The sequence below is a fragment of the Mesoplodon densirostris genome, chromosome X (genome assembly GCF_025265405.1).
Source record: "Mesoplodon densirostris isolate mMesDen1 chromosome X, mMesDen1 primary haplotype, whole genome shotgun sequence".
Classification (NCBI taxonomy): Eukaryota; Metazoa; Chordata; class Mammalia; order Artiodactyla; family Ziphiidae; genus Mesoplodon; species Mesoplodon densirostris.
The window spans coordinates 122,416,730-122,436,701 of NC_082681.1; the positions used below are offsets into that span (position 1 = coordinate 122,416,730).

General features: G+C 39.3%; 1 protein-coding gene and 1 pseudogene across 3 annotated transcripts in view; both read right to left on the reverse strand.

Moving 5' to 3' along the window:
• CDKL5 (cyclin dependent kinase like 5) overlaps positions 1-19,972 on the reverse strand; it is a 188,404-nt gene that overhangs the window by 52,218 nt on the left and 116,214 nt on the right. For all 3 annotated transcript variants that reach the window (XM_060087079.1, XM_060087080.1, XM_060087078.1), the window contains 2 exons: positions 19,082-19,127; positions 8,746-8,882 (listed from right to left, as the gene is read on the reverse strand). In XM_060087079.1, coding sequence (XP_059943062.1) covers positions 8,746-8,882; positions 19,082-19,127 — 183 coding nt within the window. The remainder of the gene's footprint in view (positions 1-8,745; positions 8,883-19,081; positions 19,128-19,972) is intronic.
• On the reverse strand, positions 2,684-3,062 carry LOC132482590 (dynein light chain roadblock-type 1-like; annotated as a pseudogene).

The following is a 19,972-nucleotide window of genomic DNA, read 5'->3' on the forward strand; positions in this document are numbered from 1 at the left end:
CTTTATACCTGTCTTACCCTTAGGTTCTTCATGACCTTTTTTATTTTCTTAGATTCCATATATATGTGTTAGCATATGGTATCTGTTTTTCTCTTTCTGACTTACTTTACTCTGTATGACAGACTCTAGGTCCATCCACCTCACTACAAATAGCTCAATTTTGTTTCTCTTTATGGCTCAGTAATATTCCATTGTATATATGTTACCACATCTTCTTTATCTCTTCATCTGTCGATGGACACTTAGGGTGCTTCCATGTCCTGGTTATTGTAAATAGTGCTGCAATGAACAATGTGGTCCATGACTCTTTGAATTATGGTTTTCTCAGGGTATATGCCCAGTAGTGGGATTGCTGGGTTGTATGGTATTTCTATTTTAAGTTTTTTAAGGAAGTTCCATACTGTTCTCCATAGTGGCTGCATCAATTTACATTCCCACTAACAGTGCAAGAGGGTTCCCTTTCCTCCACACCCTCTCCAGCACTTATTCTTTGTAGATTTTTTGATGATGGCCATTCTGACCAGTGTGAGGTGATACCTCATTGTAGTTTTGATTTGCATTTCTCTAATGATTAGTGATGTTGAGCAGCTTTTCATGTGTCTGTTGGCAATCTGTATATCTTCTTTGGAGAAATGTCTATTTAGGTCTTCTGCCCATTTTTGGATTGGGTTGTTTGTTTTTTTGATATTGAGCTGCATGAGCTGCTTGTATATTTTGGAGATTAATCCTTTGTCAGCTGCTTCATTGGCAAATATTTTCTCCCACTCTGAGGGTTGTCTTTTCGTCTTGTTTATGGGTTCCTTTGCTGTGCAAAAGCTTTGAAGTTTCATTAGGTCCCATTTGTTTATTTTTGTTTTTATTTCCATTTCTCTAGGAGGTGGGTCAAAAAGAATCTTGCTGTGATTTATGTCAGAGTGTTCTGCCTATGTTTTCCTCTAAGAGTTCTATAGTGTCTGGCCTTACATTTAGGTCTTTAATCCATTTTGAGTTTATTTTTGTGTATGGTGTTAGGAAGTGTTCTAATTTCATTCTTCTGTATGTAGCTGTCCAGTTTTCCCAGCACCACTTATTGAAGAGGCTGTCTTTTCTCCACTGTATATTCTTGCCTCCTTTATCGAAAATTAAGGTGACCATATGTGCGTGGGTTTATCTCTGGCTTTCTATCTTGTTTCATTGATCTATATTTCTGTTTTTGTGCCAGTACCATACTGTCTAGATTACTGTAGCTTTGTAGTATAGTCTTTTCTTTCTCAAGATTGCTTTGTCTATTCGGGGTCTTTTGTGTTTCTATAAAAATTGTGAAATTTTTTGTTCCAGTTCTGTGAAAAGTGCCGTTGGTAGTTTGATAGGGATTGCACTGAATCTGTAGATTGCTTTGGGTAGTATAGTCATTTTCACAATGTTGATTCTTACAATCCAAGAACATGGTATATCTCTCCATCTGTTTGTATCATCTTTAATTTCTTTCATCAGTGCCTTATAGCTTTCTGCATACAGGTCTTCTGTCTCCTTAGGTAGGTTTGTTCCTGGGTATTTTATTCTTTTTGTTGCAATGGTAAATGGGAGTGTTTCCTTAATTTCCCTTTCAGATTTTTCATCATTAGTGTATAGGAATGCCAGAGATTTCTGTGCATTAATTTTGTATCCTGCTACTTTACTAAATTCATTGATTAATTCTAGTAGTTTTCTGGTAGCATCTTTAGGATTCTCTGTGTATAGTATCATGTCATCTGCAGTGACAGTTTTACTTCTTCTTTTCCGATTTGGATTTTTTTCTTCTCTGATTGCTGTGGCTAAAACTTCCAAAACTATGTTGAGTAATAGTGGTGAGAGTGGGCAATCTTGTCTTGTTCCTGATCTTAGTGGAAATGGTTTCAGTTTTTCACCATTGAGAATGATGTTGACTGTGGGTTTGTCATATATGGCCTTTATTATGTTGAGGTAAGTTCCCTCTGTGCCTACTTTCTGGAGGGTTTTTATCATAAGTGAGTGTTGAATTTTGTCAAAAGGTTTTTCTGCATCTAATGAGATTATCATATGGATTTTATCCTTCAATTTGTTAGTATGGTGTATCACATTGATTGATTTCATATATTGAAGAATCCTTGCATTCCTGGGATAAATCCCACTTGATCATGGTGTATGATCCTTTTAATGTGCTGTTGGATTCTGTTTGCTAGTATTTTGTTGAGAATTTTTGCATCTATGTTCATCAGTGATACTGGTCTGTAGTTTTCTTTTTTGTGACATCTTTCCCTGGTTTTGTTATCAGGGTGATGGTGGTCTCGTAGAATGAGTTTGGGAGTGTTCCTCCCTCTGCTATATTTTGGAAGAGTTTCAGAAGGTTAGGTGTCAGCTCTTTTCTCAATGTTTGATAGAATTCGCCTGTGAAGCCATCTGTTCCTGGGCTTTTGTTTGTTGGAAGATTTTTTTTTTTTTTAAGCGTTTTGGTTACTTTTAGTTAAAGAGAAACAGCCTTTTCCAAGGGCAACAAAGTGAACTCAAAGTCAGATGGAAACAGGGTGTGTGGGCTTCTCACAATCTCTTGCTCCATAAACCTGGATGTGATTTTCCTCCTGGAAAATCAGGTGCGACTGGCCAGCAGAGGGATGACTTTGGTGGGGTAGGTGGAGCTGCAGCCGGATTGGTCTGAGAGGGCTCTAAGGTGACTTCCATATGCCAGTCAGTTGACATGATTAACGCTATTACTCTTGAGGGGCATTAAATTAAGGAATGACGCAGGGTGCCAAGAGAGCAGCTTATTTGGTTGGTTCTCAGTCACAATCAGGAAATAGTCTTTATCTGGTGCAACCATAATTTCATTTTTCTTGGAGCGAATTCGAAGGAAGGTGAGGTCATTCTGGGGGTCAATTTCACGCATGGTGCTCCGGGCTTTCTAGATGATGTTGTGCATGAGGTTGGCGTACTGTGTGGTGTTGGGATTGTCCATGATGCTCTTGATGGGAATGCCTTCTGTGTTCACCACGATGATTCTCTGCACGCCTTTCTGGTTCTGAAGTCGCTTCAGTGTCTCCTCCACCTCTGCCATCTTGGACCGATCCAGCAGCTCCGCGTCACCAGCCCTCAGCTCAGTCCCTGTTGGAAGATTTTTAATCACAGTTTCAATTTCCTTACTTGTGACTGGTCTGTTCATATTTTCTATTTCTTCCTGGTTCAGTCTCGGAAGGTTGTACTTTTCTAAGGAATTGTCCATTTCTCCCAGGTTGTCCATTTTATTGGCATATAGTTGCTTGTAGTAATCTCTCATGATGCTTTGTATTTCTGCAGTGTCAGTTGTTACTTCTCCTTTTTCATTTCTAGTTCTCTTGATTTGAGTCTTCTCCCTTTTTTTCTTGATGAGTCGGGCTAATGGTTTATCAATGTTGTTTAACTTCTCAAAGAACAAGCTTTCAGTTTTATTGATCTTTGCGATCGTTTCCTTCATTTCTTTTTCATTTATTTCTGATCTGATCTTTATGATTTCTTTCCTTCTGCTAACTTTGGAGTTTTTTTGTTCTTCCTTCTCTGATTGCTTTAGGTATAAGGTTAGGTTGTTTGAGATTTTTTTTGTTTCTTGAGGTAGGCTTGTATTGCTATAAACTTCCCTCTTAGAACTGCTTTTGTTGCATCCCACAAGTTTTGGGTCGTCGTGTTTTCATTGTCATTTGTTTCTAGGTATTTTTCGATCTCCTCTTTGATTTCTTCAGTGATCTCTTGGTTATTTAGTAGCATATTGCTTAGCCTCCATGTGTTTGTATTGTTTACAGTTTTTTTCCTATAACTGATATCTAGTCTCATAGCGTTGTGGTCAGAAAAGATACTTGATACGATTTTAATTTTCTTAAATTTACCAAGGCTTGATTTGTGACCCAAGATATGATCTACCCTGGAGAATGTTCCATGAGCACTTGAGAAGAATGTGTTTTCTGTTGTTTTTGGATGGAATGTCCTATAAATATCAACTAAATCCATCTTGTTTAATATTTCATTTAAAGCTTGTGTTTCCTTATTTATTTTCATTTTGGATGATCTGTCCACTGGTGAAAGTGGGGTGTTAAAAGTCCCCTACTATAACTGTGTTACTTTTGATTTCCCCTTTTATGGCTGTCAGCATTTGCCTTATATATTGAGGTGCTCCTATGTTGGGTGCATAAATATTTAAAATTGTTATATCTTTTTCTTGGATTGACCCTTTGATCATTATGTAAGTGTCCTTCTTTGTTTCTTGTAATAGTTTTTATTTTAAAATCTATTTTGTCTAATATGAGAATTGCTACTCCAGCTTTCTTTTGATTTCCATTTGCATGGAATATCTTTTTCCATCCCCTCACTTTCAGTCTGTATGTGTCCCTAGGTCTGAAGTGGGTCTCTTGTTGACTGCATATATACGGGTCTTGTTTTTGTATCCATTCAGCCAGTCTGTGTCTTTTGGTGGGAGCATTTAATCCATTTACATTTAAGGTAATTATTGATATGTATGTTCCTATTACCATTTTCTTAATTGTTTGGGTCTGTTATTGTAGGTCTTTTCCTTCTCTTGTGTTTCCTGCCTAGAGAAGTTCCTTTAGCATTTGTTGTAAAGCTGGTTTGGTGGTGCAGAATTTTCTCAGCTTTTGCTTGTCTGTAGAGGTTTTAATTTCTCTCTCAAATCTGAATGAGTTCCTTGCTGGGCAGAGTAATCTTGGTTGTAGGTTCTTCCCTTTCATCACTTTAAATATGTCTTGCCCCTCCCTTCTGGCTTGCAGAGTTTCTGCTGAAAGATCAGCTGTTAACCTTATGGGGATCCCCTTGTATGTTATTTGTTGTTTTTCCCTTGCTGCTTTTAATATGTTTTCTTTGTGTTTAATTTTTGACAGTTTGATTAATATGTGTCTTGGCATGTTTCTCCTTGGATTTATCCTGTATGGGATTCTCTGTGCTTCCCGGACTTGATTAACTATTTCCTTTCCCATATTAGGGAAGTTTTCAAGTATCATCTCTTCAAATATTTTCTCAGTCCCTTTCTTTTTCTCTTCTTCACCTGGGACCCCTATAATTCGAATGTTGGTGCGTTTAATGTTGTCCCACAGGTCTCTGAGACTGTCCTCAGTTCTTTTCATTCTTTTTTCTTTATTCTGCTCTGCAGTAGTTATTTCCACTATTTTATCTTCCAGGTCACTTATCCGTTCTTCTGCCTCAGTTATTCTGCTATTGACCCCTTCTAGAGAATTCTTAATTTCATTTATTGTGTTGTTCATCATTGTTTGTTTGTTGTTTAGTTCTTCTAGGTCCTTGTTAAACGTTTCTTGTATTTTCTCTATTCTCTTTCCAAGATTTTGGATCATCTTTACTATCATTACTCTGAATTCCTTTTCAGGTAGACTGCCTATTTTCTCTTCATTTGTTAGGTCTGGTGGGTTTTTACCTTGCCCCCTCATCTTCTGTGTGTTTCTCTGTCTTCTCATTTTACTTATCTTACTGTGTTTGGGGTCTCCTTTTTGCAGGCTGCAGGTTCATAGTTCATGTTGTTTTTGTTGTCTGCCTCCAGTGGCTAAGGTTGGTTCAGTAGGTTGTGTAGGTTTCCTGGTGGAGGGACTAGTGCCTGTGTTCTGGTGGATGAGGCTGCATCTTGTCTTTCTGGTGGGCATGACTGCATCCGGTGGTGTGTTTTGGGGTGTTTGTGAACTTATTATGATTTTAGGTAGCCTCTCTGCTAATGGGTGGGGTTGTATTCCTGTCTTGCTAGTTGTTTGGCATGGGGTGTCCAGCACTGGAGCTTGCTGGTCGTTGAGTGGAGCTGGGTCTTAGCGTTGAGACAGAGATCTCTGGGAGAGCTCTTGCTGATTGATATTATGTGGGGCTGGGAGGTCTCTGGTGGTCCAATGTCCTGAACTCGGCTCTCCCACCTCAGAGCTCAGGCCTGACACCCGGCCAGAGCACCAAGACCCTGTCAGCCACACAGCTATGTGTCAGGTTAGCCCGCTTCAGGGTAGTAGAGGCCAGGGTGAGACCTTGGAAGCTGATGGGGAATGAGGCCGACTCCTGGTCCAGGACAGGGCGCAGATCCAAAGGAGGTGGGGAGGGCGTGTCCTAGGAAATGATTGGGTCAGTGTGTCCAGGCTGGGTGGGGGTGGTACTGGGGAAAGGGAGGCCCAAGGATCTGGATCCAAGAAACTGGATGATATTTTCCCAAGATTGCCAGGGCCACGAGTCAGGAATCATCATGGAGAGAGGCCAAGGACAGCGCCAGGATCACACAGCTGGTAAATAATGGAGTTTGGCTTAAACTCAGGCCAGTCATCTCTGAAGCGCACATTTTTGTACCCTTATCCTATGCTACTCTCGAAGATTCTCAGCTGAAATAGTCCTGCCCCTGCTTCCTCAGCTCTTTCTGCTTTCCTCCATCCCAACGTGCACAATAATACATTGCAATAAACTGTTTACTTGCCATTCCTTTGCAATGTTTTTAGGTTTTCACTTCACTTTAAAGAAGCTGACACAGGATATCATTGATACCTTATGGGTAGGATGTATGTAAGAAAACCCATCAGAACTCCAACCAGAAGATCAATACTCAAAAGGCCTTGACCCTGCCTCTAAAGAGAGTGTGGAAAGTGAATGTATATTGATACGTTTTAAGTTAAAACAAAATGTTTAAAGTATATATGCATCATTTTTTAGTGGTTATCCACTCAAATTGTCTTTTTCAATTAACAAATGCACAGGAGGTCCCAAATGCACAGGAGGAATAAGAAGGCTTTGTAATAAAGAACGTAAATTTTATGTCTCATTTCATATTCAACTCTAAATTCCTGAGTTATAGAGAGGAATGTCCCCCAATATCCATTCTTCCCTTACTAGAGTAATACAACTTGTAAGTGGATGCCTAAGTGTCCAGAATGAAGAGTACATTTTCTTTCTGCCTTGCAGCTAGTGTGGCCACGCAACAAAGTCCTGGCCAATGGGATGTGATAGCTGGAGCTCCATCTTGACCTTGAGGACAAATTTCAGGGGTGGTAGAGCAGAAAGGCAGAAGCAACCTGGGTCTCCTATGGCTGTGGAGCAGAGTTACCATACCCGCCTACCTTTGTATTTGTACCTGAGAGAGAAACTTCTATTTTGTTTAAGCCACTGTAATCCTGCATCTCTGTTACAACCCCCTACCCCTAAGAGTATCTTTCTCCTTGCCCTCTTGAGACTCACTGTCAATTGTTAGGTACTGCCACTGATGGGAGGGTGATGGTCACCTTCCACTGAAAAACCATAAGGCCAGCACAAGAATCCCAGGCTTGCAGGTCAGAGGACTGGAGTTCCGGTAGCAGCTCTGCCAGTTACCAGCAGAGATTGCAGACATTACATAGTGTCTGATACACAGAGGTAATTTCTCCATTTTTCATATGAAATTGTTATTAACCATGAACAATCACCATGAGTAGAACAGAAATAAAAAAGATAACTGAAATAGATCTGTCAGAATTTTATTATTTGGCAGTGAAAACTGCAAACTGCATGATTATTTTTGACAACTAAAAAGTAAGCATCTGATTTTACAGCAATCCTTTTTCATAACTTTTTAAAAAATATCAAACTTCAGTTTTATTTTGGTGGGAAGTACCCCTTAGCAAAACACCTAAATTGACACAGAAAAAGAAGCCTTTAAATAGATTTTTGAAAAGAAACATAAAACAGTGTTTTAAAACAACAAAGAGCCTTGTAATATTTTTTCAAGTTTTGCTTGTAATGAAATCACTATATATATATATTAATTAGAAAAATAACTTGTAAAGGTTGAATTAATTAAAAAGCCACATTACTGGTCACCTGTCTTGGCAACACTGCTTTCCATTTTGTGATGATGATGCTGGTGGTGATACTCTGTTATTTATGACATAAAAAGCACTTGGGAATTGACTAAAGCAAAGATAAACCTCTCCAGTCTTAATCTTCTTTAGATAATAACAGGAAATCAGGAGGATCCACCTTTCCTCAGGAAGGAAACCTCTAAAAGTTCTGTCTGACTCCAGTTTATTCTACTCTTGTTAAGGCACTTAGTTCTTGACAATAACCACCTGTGATAAGTCAGCTGCTGTCCAAGAAATTCATAGGCACACAATATTGTTTACTGTATTGGACATTTGCCCTTAGGTCATATGATTAAAACTGTCACTACGAGTTAACAATTAAAAAAAAAAATTGAAGCAATTACAGAGACAACTTGAACAATGTGTGATTTTTTTCTTTTCTCCCATGTTTCTAATTCCTTACTTGTGGTCTCATCTACCTCCTCAAGCTTTACCTTATGGCTCCTGGCACATCTTCTTCCCTCAGATAAAGCCACGGCACTGGCAATTCACAAAAGGCTGCTTCATTAGCCCGCTCATTAGCCACTCAAGGTCTGATTCAGACACCCATCCTATGCCTGTCATCACTGACAATTTACACGCCTCTCCCTCAGAGGCCTTGCTTAGGTTTAATTAAAATAAACCAAGTCTAAAAATTACTTGTTGAAGATAGAGTCTAAGACTTCAGAAGCCAAACCAATACATTGTTTACATTTAATATTATCTCTCTATAGTTAAATTGTACAAAATCCTTCAATATATTTTCAGGACTTCTAATGATTATGGGTACTACTGTCATTTTTAAAGTCAGATTATGAGCACAATGACAAATCATACTAGATAATAATACTTTCCTTAATAGTATCAGAAACGGCCCTAAATAAAAGAATGAGGCAAATCTCTATTGCGTCAGTTAGTGACTTACTTTTTCAACATACTCAAACACCAAGTACAATTTCCCCCTCCGACGAAAGGCTTCCTTTAACTCCACAATGTTTTCCTGCTTGAGAGTACGAAGCATTTTAAGCTCTCGTAAAGTCGTTTCCTTGACTTCTTCATTTTCTAGAATGTAAACAATGGTGAATAGAGTAAAATTAAAGCTTTCAAACCACTATTAAAAAAATTCTAAGAACATTGAAAACATACCAATTTCACTTTCCACTTTGAGTACCTCTGCATAAGAAGTCCAAGGATGGAATATTCAATATCACATTTTCTTGTTGAAAGGATCAAGAATAAGAAACTTAAAGAAGAAAAGGCTTACTTGACCAGCATGAACCTAATTTTCTGCTTGTATTTTCTTATACTCCTTACTGCAAAGTACATATGTAAAACAGACTTATAGATATGACATATAAATCCACTGTCATTTTAACTCTAACACTACATACTGAGGAAGAAGGAGTTTAAAAGGGTAAAAAGGAATTAGCCACATCAGTGTGCAGAGGAGCCTTTATGCAACATCTGTAGCAGTTGATGTTTTAAAGTTTGGCCTGAAGCTTTGGCTTAAGACAGCATTTTATTCCCCAGGCTGCATGTGAGTCACCTCTGTAAGCAGAGGTCATATGCCAGGCATGCACAATGCAGGTCACAGTCAAGTTGCAGGGAACTCTAAGGGTGTCTGATCTTCTCTTTGAAGAGTGGCTGCTGCGTGTTCCTGCTGTCCTCCTTTGGCACGTCCGTCTGTCCATCCCAGGTAGTGTAGCTGTACTGGGATGGAGAACTTAGGCTGAGCCAATACACCCTTCCGTATCATCAACTCCACTCATGATAACCCCCACAGACACAGAGGAAGGACAGAAGTCACATTAACTCTAATGGATCAACTGGCATGGGAGCAGGGAAGGCAATATTTCATGTTAAAGGAGTTTTTATAATAGCTTTAGATTTAGCCAGGAAATTCTAACTGTCATGTTTACATATGTATATACAAGGAAGGATATAGGTTCATAATCCCTTATCTGCATTCCAAAAACCAAAAAAAAAAAAAAATCAGTCTAAAAATTGAATACTTTTTCTAACTTTAAGGCAAATCTCTTTAGAGGCAAATCCTGAACTAACAGGAGACCACTGACAGTCTTTGTTTATCCTACTTAGTATGAATATTCATATGTTGTGCTGTAGAAATAACACCTGATTACAGGATGCTAAAGTGACATGCCATATTTCCATTCTAAAATCTAAAAGTTATGAATTCTAGAATACATTTGGCCCCAAGGTTTTGGGTAATGGTCAGAATCCTAGCTTTAAAGTCTAAGCTGTGTAACCCTCAAGTTCAGGCATGTCTGGGAAGGTAGAAAATAGTTTGGGGACAGGGACGAGAAAGATGAAGATGTCTTCAAGGAAGAAATGTTTCCTAAGCAAGATACACAAGAGAAAAGAACCTAAATGGGGCCAAAGCGGGAGGGGAGATCCTAAATGCAGTACCAGGAGTACTTCTCAGATTATGGTCGCACCTCGCAGTGCGGGATCTTAGTTCCCAGACCAGGGATTGAACCCGGACCCAGCAGTGAAAGCGCCAAGTCCTAACTACTGGACCACCAGGGAATTCCCCTAACCCCCATTCAAACTGAGTTTAAAGAAAAGAGACTATAACAAAACCATGGGCTTTGCAGTAGCCCCAGAATATCTGTAACAAACAGAAAACAAAGTCAACACTCCTTTGTGAAATGGTTAGACAAGGGAAATATTCTCCCTACTTCAAGAAAACTGTTGGAGAATGCTGGAGCACAGATTAGGAAAGGATAGAGATACTGCCTATCAGAAGGCAGGAAGCAGCTGTAGCAAAGGCTGACAGTAGCATAGGCAGTAAACCAGCCCAGCCCACATCAGGGAGGTCAACTGGGAACTGGGTACTCACAGTGCCCATGTCAGAGCATGAAACAGGGGGGCCACCTGGCAGTAGGGGCAATGTGTGTGACATCATTAGGGGACTTCCCAAAGTGGCTGAGAGGCTTGTGGGGGGGATAAATGTCCAGCTGTTCTGCAAATTGGGGCTGGACCAGAGAAGTAGTATTTTGTAACTGTCAGAACTGCTAAAGCCTGGGGAAGCTAAAAGTCTTCAGTCTTATGAAGAAGGTTAACCTGCTTCTCTGCTGTCCCATCTGAGTTACTCCCAAGGTTAGGGTAATCAAACTAAAATCCACCTGTCTCTAAGATCTGCCACACAGATCTCAATATGAAGCAAATAAAATTACTTCTAATAAGGAAGTAATTCAGCAAGAGACAACTATGCTACTCATGACCTGATCCTTGTCTGCATTTCCATCCCCATCTCATGCCCTTCTCTCCCTCCCTCATGTTAGTCTTTTGGTTCCCAAAATAGCCCCAAACTTTATTTTTCAACCTTAGGGCCTTTGAGCTTGTTCCCTCTGCCGAGAACTCTCATTATACTACCAGACTCTTTACAGGGCTGGCTCCTTCAGGCTGCAGTTTAAATGTCACTTGATCACTAAACCAAAGCAAGCCTCCATCCCCATGCTAATCCGAGAGCTCTAGGAGGACAGGTTGCTTGCTGTTCATCAACGCACACCCAACCACCTAGGACCGGACCCGGCACAGAGGGGATCAATAAATACTTCCTACACGAATGCCTTCACTGGTGCCATGAGGAAATCCTTGCCCATATGTGGCTAGCTCTTATTCCCTTAAAACATGGGAAGCAGCAATGTGATAGCAAACAATAGGCACTTTGCCCTCTCAGTTTTGAGGACACTGCTTTCAATCTTCTCTCTCCAGAACTTTGAAAGGGCAGCTTTTCAGACAGTTAAGACAAACTGAATTTATTTTCCCCTATTCACCTCTGCCCCGGTAGTCTTCTACAATATGTGATTATAAAAAATGGAGGCTCCAGAAAACCGATTGCACCGAGTCAAGAACACATATATATTTGGTCATTAGAACATCCCTAAGCTATGCTGGAGCTGGTTACAAATAAATGGTGCAACAAAGTCAAAGGTAAATAAAGTTGGAATACCTTTTCTAATCAAAAGCTTGGCGACTTCTTGGCACTGAAAAAAGAGAGCTTTGTATCATTAGCAACTTGTGGCAGTTTCACCTTGCTAACAGATAAAGCCGAATGGCCAAAGCAGAATGGCTATCGTAGAAGGAACGTTGGAGTAGGATCTGGGAGACCTAGATTTTGGACCCTTTTAACCAGCAAACACTGTAACTTGTGACTTTGGGCAAGCCATTTAACTTTTCGTTCATAAAATGATTAAATGGGCACTCCTCTGCATCCACACATGTACCGTAAAAAGTCCCATGGCCTTTTCCAAATCTAATAATCCATGATTTCTCTTCATTAAAATCTCATTGATTATGAGCCTAAACCTCATTGAATTTTGGTACTTTGTTATATATATTTATATCATTTGAATCTATACTGACTTTGCTAAACAATGGCTAGAGAGAAAAGGGAAACGAGTCTTCAAAAAGCTCACAAAATCACTTAGCATGCAGAGCCAAAACCACCTCATGTGAGCAGCTCATCTTGTTTAGGAAATGAAGGCTCCTCTAATTTGTGTCAGTCATAGTTATTAAAAGTTGAGGTAAGCACTTTGGCACTAAGATTGCAATGAATGGGAACAGGTAGAAAGTGGAGTTATTAATTCCCTAAGTGCAAGCAAAATGTACACTCTTCATTATTTGGAAATCCTATCATTTTGTTCCTCTGAGTACTTTTAAAGTTCCTGGCCTACCCCCTGTACTTTATAATGAAAATTGTGGCACTAAATGATCAGATGATCGGGAAAAGGAATGAACATTCCACTTACAAATGCTTCTCTCCTCAGAGGTTCAGAAAGTAGCAAAGCTGCTGAGTGAGCCAGTTTTTTAAAGGTGGAAGCACAGCCCACTAAAGGGGGCACAAACACCCCTGTCTTTCAGTTGAAATAATCTCATGGCTTTTTATTTAGGCTAGGCTCCTCCAGTTCACAAATAAAGAAACCAAGTCTAGAAAGAATAACTTTCTCAGGGTAAGTGAAGGGAATGTCACACCGAGTAGAACACAGGGATGGAGGCGCCTTGGTGTAAGGCAGTGAGTGAGCTTTGGAGAGTGAGTCGGAACACCCAAGTCTAGACTCTGCTTCTGCTTAACTATGTGGCAAAGCAGCATGGTGTGGGCGGAAGAAAAACTCAATGAAGATCCTGGGGTCTGTGTCTTAGTCTCAGTTAATCACACACTAGCTGTGGCTCCTCAGCTGTAAACTAGAGTTAGGGTTCTACTAGATGATGCTGAAGGTTCCACCATGTGATTCCTGCTTATGTACATGCTGATGGACCTGGTCATCAATTACCATGGAGGGTGTTTAGCTTAGTACAGGCAGCAATTATGACAAAGTTATATAAATTCTATTGAGTGATGACTAAATGGTATGGTAGAAAAAGAACATTAAGTTAAAAAAAAAAAAAACTAACCTATTTCTAAGCTTGCCAGTAAGGCTGCAAGCTAATACACCTAAAAAGCAAGAAGGGAGATTCAAAGTAAAAGAAAACAAGTTTTAAGAATAAAGATCACAGGAGCAAAAGAAATGCAAAGATAAGAAAGTGACGAAAAGAAAAAAATCTACAGATGAGCAGAAACTCTTCTGTAAAACTATTTTTAAAGAACTGTGGGCTTAGAAAAGAAATCCAGAAATAACTATAACCTACTTTATGAAATCACAGACCTGACATTTTTGTATAGCCAAAGAGGCCTCCCATAATGGACCTTTAAACAGGTACAATGTGGGGAAAAGTCAAGCCATCCTTGCACAAAATCATAAAGGTGCCATTTTTGAGTCTGGTTGCCCTGACTGAAGAAGGAACATCAACAGGAGGGCAAGTAACATGGCCAGGGGGTTTTGAATGGTGGTGCTGCTGTCATATATACCAAAAATGATGAGAAAACTTAAATCTTCAGAGATGAAGGCCAGGTAAAGCACAATGGAAATGTATTCAACCATGAAAGGTGCAAAATGTTCACCAAATCTTAGGAGAATCCCTGAAGTTTGAAAGAGATCCATTTTGGTCATTAAAAAGAAGTGTGGTGAAATCATGACTAGCCAGAATGCTCAAGCTTAGTTAATTGATTTCTCTATTTAACCAAGGTTTGGAAAGTTTGTCTCAAAGCCTCTCTTACAGAGAAATCCGGTTCTTGAATTTAAAGATTATGAACCCTTGTTTTCTACAAATATACAAAATAAGAGACCAGAGTTCCCCTGATCCCGAGATCAAGATAGAGCTTTCTAGTGTCTGGGTAAAAATAAGGATGAAATAAACTGGAGCAAAGAACAGATGATCAATTAAACATTTTCTCATGATTAAGAACAAAGATGTCCATTCCAAGGTAAAATATTTATCTATAGAAACATAAGCAGCAGCAGGATATGAAATGCAAGCAATTTTATTTGATATAAAAGCAAAGACACAACCTAAATTCCATGTTAACCATGGATTACAACACAGCTCCCTGAGAGTCAGCCTCCTTGCCATGTACGGAGGCCCAGTGACAAGTGGGGAGGATCCCTCCTCACCCCATCACCTATACATTCAGGAAGGACTGAAAAGTTCATATAAACAGAAGGTGTTATCACATCAGAAGATCCAAATGTTTGTCAAATATAAATTTTAGACCACAGGACTTCTTCAATTAAAGGTTAAACAGTGTTTTTATTCTTGCTGGTCCAAAGCTATCTAATCTATATCGGTGCTCTTGGATTATTAAAAAATTGAGGACGGTAGACACTGGCACATGCGTGTACATGAAAATGATGATCCAATAGTGACAGAAGATTATCATCTGAACATCAAATCTCATTGTACAAGATTGGAATTATAGGAAAGGTAGGAGGATTAGGCTAAATTTATTATTATACATAGTCTGAAAAGTACCTTTTAACTAAATAATCTCTAGTATCTTTTTGGTCTGTGGTCATTTTTCTCTTCTCAGAAAAATCCAAATATGTACTGAGTAGAATTAATTCTATGGAGACTTCTGGTCAGTTAGGTATTTACTAGTTAATGCTTCTCTGTGGGAATTTACATTAATAGACAAATTTATAATACTATCATTCAGGATATCATTCAGAATTCGTTATCTGAGACTCCACATTTGTGATGATGTATAAAGAAGCAAAAGTCATCAAAACAAGAAAATATTAACAAATGAAGTGATCTCAAATAAAAGTGTCATCACTCAAACATTCCTTCCTTTTAACAGGTGTTGATTCCCACCAGTGTGTCAAAGTCTTTCAGGGAAAATCATAGGCACAGACACTGATAAATGATCTGATGGTGTTATATCAGCTAACAACTGGAGAATAAAAAATGAACAAGGATGAAGACAAAAAAAACAGGAACATACAAAAACCAAGAGAAGAGTGAAAAAGCCTTTTGTATATTTTTAATGACCTTCTTTTTATTGTGAAAGTCATTCACGACCTAGCCTACAATTTTACTGTAAAAATTGCCCCACCCTGCCAAAAGATAACAATTTATTCTTTTTTCTAAGAAACAGTACATAGTTGCTATTATAATCTAAATTGTGTTAACTATAAGATAAACTTTTTATAATTTTAGTTTCATTTTTTCAACTTAAACTCCCGATCTAACTTTTTATTTACTATGAAATTTTGGTTTCCATTTTATTTTATTTTTATTTATTTATTTATTTTGCGGTACGCGGGCCTCTCACTGTTGTGGTCTCTCCAGTTGCGGAGCACAGGCTCCGGATGCGCAGGCTCAGCGGCCATGGCTCACGGGCCCAGCCGCTCCACGGCATGTGGGATCTTCCTGGACCGGGGCACGAACCCGTGTCCCCTGCATCAGCAGGGGGACTCTCAACCACTGCGCCACCAGGGAAGCCCCTGGTTTCCATTTTAAATAGTAATCAACTGTCCTGGGATAATAAGGACTTCTTGAACTGAAGAGTGGTGTACCTTAAAATGTTGTTTAAAAAATGTTTCATGCAAATTTGTGCATACATATGAATTTAACAAGAAAACAGGACATTATCATAATCTTTGAAAGCTAACAGGAGGTAATATATACTCATAAAATATTCCTTGATATAATCAGCATAAGAATACTTGATTAGCTTGAACGTGGGTCAGACCAATTTCAGATCCTATTTCAGTTTAACAATGCTTTCACAGGATTATTTCATTACCTTCACGAAGATGTTTAAACATTGGATTTGGAAAAGTCACTACCAAAATATCAAAAGAATATATTCGGAGTAACTAATAAAAGAAATTCATGAGAGCTATATGACAATAAGGGCGATATTATCATGAAACTGTATTTTTTATTATAATTAGCCTGACTAAAATTTAAGATGATAAACTGATACGGAACTAAGTGGTTTACATAGGGGTTGAATGGACATCCTCACCTATACTAGACTATCTATGTACACTTCACACTCCAAAAGGGTGTTTACCACACATTTTCCCTTACTTTCCACTAAGCATGATACTAATCTGAGAGGAAAAGGGTAAAGACAGAAAAGATTGTGTGAGATCTCCCAGGGAGAACTGGAAACAATAGGAAAGTGTGCCTAGAATAGGCTTAGAACTAAAAAGTTATGAATAATTGGATATGTTTTTAGATTCTATTGCTGAAATATTTAGGAAGTGTCCCTCTAGAAGTATGTATAGGCGCGCTTACAAAGCTGTCCATCTGCAAAGTGGGTGGGTGATGTGGCTGCATGCCTGTGAGGTATGGCAACTGATAATGGCCCAGCAGAGATGAGGGCAGAGTGGATTCGTGTTCTGTCAGCTCAGTGAAATAAAAACTGATCAAATGTTTCCTATAATGTTTAGACTATCCATACACCCCTGGGATGCCACAGCTAGAAACAAACTCTTTCACCTCAAAATTATACAAAGTCATTCAGCCACTGACTGCTTTCTACTCCGTTTTACTGCTTTTATTTACAGGTCTTAATTCTGTTAATAGGTCAGAAGCTTCTTGAAAGTATCTGGACCTGATTTACCTTCACTGTTCTTATAGCACCTGGCTCAGTGCTCAATGAATCTCTTTTTCTTTTCTTTTCTTTTCTTTTTTTTTTTTTTTTTTTTGGCCGTGCCACACAGCATGTGGGATCTTAGTTCCCCTGATCAGGGATCGAACCTGAGCCCCCTGCAGTGGAAGTGTGGAGTCTTAATTGCTGGACAGCCAGGGAAGTCCCCAGTGCTCAATGAATTTTAACAGATACACTACTGATTGCCAATCTGAAGGTACTGTAATTCAGGGACTACTATATTGTTTAATTGAAGCTAAGAATTGGTATTCATAGGATAGAGGTTATGAAGAATTGGGTATTTAGTTTTCTTAAAAACAGCAATGACGGGCTTCCCTGGTGGCGCAGTGGTTGAGAGTCCGCCTGCCGATGCAGGGGACACGGGTTCGTGCCCTGGTCCGGGAGGATCCCACGTGCCACGGAGCAGCTGGGCCCGTGAGCCATGGCTGCTGAGGCTGTGCGTCCGGAGCCTGTGCTCCGCAACGGGAGAGGCCACAACAGTGAGAGGCCTGCGTACCACACACACACACACACACACAAAAAAAAAAAAACAGCAATGACATACATGGCCTAGATTGCACTGCTTTTCAAAAATTTGATGACAATTATTATTTTTGGTGGTAGCTGATGGTTGACAATGTGCCTTACAAGATGAATGCACAGCCAGAAGTCTTTATATACAGGCAAAGGTCATGCTTTGATCTACTGTTGCAACCACTCTTTTTAGTAGATCACCATTTGTCTCCTGGCCACCTGCGGTTAGCCCAAAGCCACTGCTCAAAGAGCTTATTTCCAATGGTCTCCTAGGGGGTTGGCCTGGGGCTATTGCCTCCCACTAGACTATGGGTGCATGATTGGAAGCAGGGCTTTTTTGGTTGTTTTTAAAGAACAAGCTAAAGTATTTTTTTGTTGCCTTCCCCTTAAGGCTGCCAAGCCAATGCTAAAATTCCTGGCTGATGTGCTTGTGCTCCACATAACCAGCACATCAGAGCTGGGTTACATCAAATACTACTGCATCTACCCCAGGAGTTGTTAGCGAGGCCCTTTTGTTATTTAATGTTTGCTAAGTCTCTAAGGTAGGCGTGATGAAACTTCACAAATACAGAGGCTGGTGTCTTACATCACAGTCACTGTGTGCTGATGACGGTAGGCTATGAATGCCTATTGTCACACTTCCAATTAAATATGAAGGTTGATGCTATGGTGGGGCCTCTTACTCCTGCAGCACTTGTTTTCAAATGGCAGGTTGTGACTCATTAGTGGTGACATCAAAGTATTTCATGCCCAAATAGGCGCTTATATGAATTTATATGAGCAAGAAAAAACAGAAAATGGAGAACCTCACATTAGTAAAATAAGTAATTTTGTGGAACTTTTGCTTCAGTTATATATATGACATTATGTATGAGGATACTGTGTAGGAGGTAAAAAATACTTCTGCTGTGGGATCTCTGTCAAAAAAAAAAATTGAAAAAATGCTGCCTAGAGCTTCTTAAAGGCCATCCATGTGTGTCTTTGTGGTCAGTTTTTCTACTTGGCTGTATTTGGATGGCCAAGAGTCTGGATTTAAAACCTAATGGCCTAATGAAATGCTTTATTTATTTTTTCTTTTGTACATTACTTTTTTTTTGGTGCATTATTTTTTGTTGTTGTTAATCCTTTATTTTAAACTTTCTTGCCCAGGATAGGGTAGTTTTAATACTCCATTTGAAATGGTCTGGATGTGTGACCAAAGCCTCCAAGTATGGTATTTCTTCTTGAAAAGCTTTTATTTTCCCAATGAGTTATCCTAAATATAAAACCATTCCCTCTGTACTGTTTACATACCACTTATCTTTATCTTTCTAGCTAACTAGGAAGCAGAGATCGCAGTAACCAATATTGAAGCCTTTAACATAGCACTTGCTACTTGTGTGAACCCAGGAAGTATTTACTTCAAGTAAGTTTTATCATTTTAAACTGTTAGTATTTAGAAACAGTGTAAATAGCATGTCTTCTATCCAGCATTTGAAGCAAGATTTCCAGTGTTGACTGTCCCTTAAAACACAAGATGAATTTTCTGGTATCATGAGATTTGAAAAGATTCACACGGGAGGAACTAAATGTTTCAAAGCAAAGCATGATGATAATTAAGATATATTTACTGAGATTGAGACTGTAAAATCTGAGGAACACAGTCTAATCAGCTAGATTTCATCTCTTCCATATTCTATTCACAAAAACTAAATATAAAAAGAAAAAGTATATATATATATACCTTCACTGTCCTTGAATTTCTTGATTGCCACAATTTCATGCGTTTCCTGCAAAGGAAAAGAGGCAGAAGAAAAGTCATTCTCCAGTGTTTTTCAAACAGGGAATCCCAACTGTCTGGGGGTACATTCTGAAACAGAGTAGCAAGAACCCAGAGAATAAAAAATAAGTCCTCCTCCTCCCCAGTCCCTCATTTCTCAGTTCCAAAATTCTCTTTCTTACTACCCTGCAGGCATTGTCAGGGAAGGAAAAGGAGAAGGGGGAGGGGCTGGGGGACGAAGAGCAGATTTGGCAATAAAATATGGATGAACCAGCAGTGTCAATGTCTTGAGACTACGCAAAAGTGCCAGGATGGCTGACAATAGACTGGCATCTATACTGCCCTCTGAAACCCAGGGACACATTTAATTGGGTTTCTAAGACCAGAGAAAAGGCTTCTATAATACTTGGTAGTTGCTGGTAGCAGAATACCTCTTCCAAGTCTCCTCCCTTCACTTACCTCTTCCTAACAAACCTATCTAGTTGTTCACCAGCTCTTCCCCATTGATAGCCATTTCATATCCAAAGTGGGATAAACATTTGCCACCAAATACCAATCACCAACTTTCCCCTGCCTTTATTTAGCTCTCCTGAACTAGCAGAAGTAGTTGGTGAGAAGAACCCTATTTTAAACTGAAAACATCACAAATCCTTTTTTTTGGTCTTTTGTGGCTGGAAGACAAGAAAATAAAGGCTGGGAAGGAACTGAAAACGCTAAAGATTAAGTATAACTAGGCTAAATAATTCATGTAAGATATTCTAGTCTATGAAAGGAATAAAAAAGCTTTTGGTAGGGCCTCCCTGGTGGCGCAAGTGGTTGAGAGTCCGCCTGCCGATGCAGGGGATACGGGTTCGT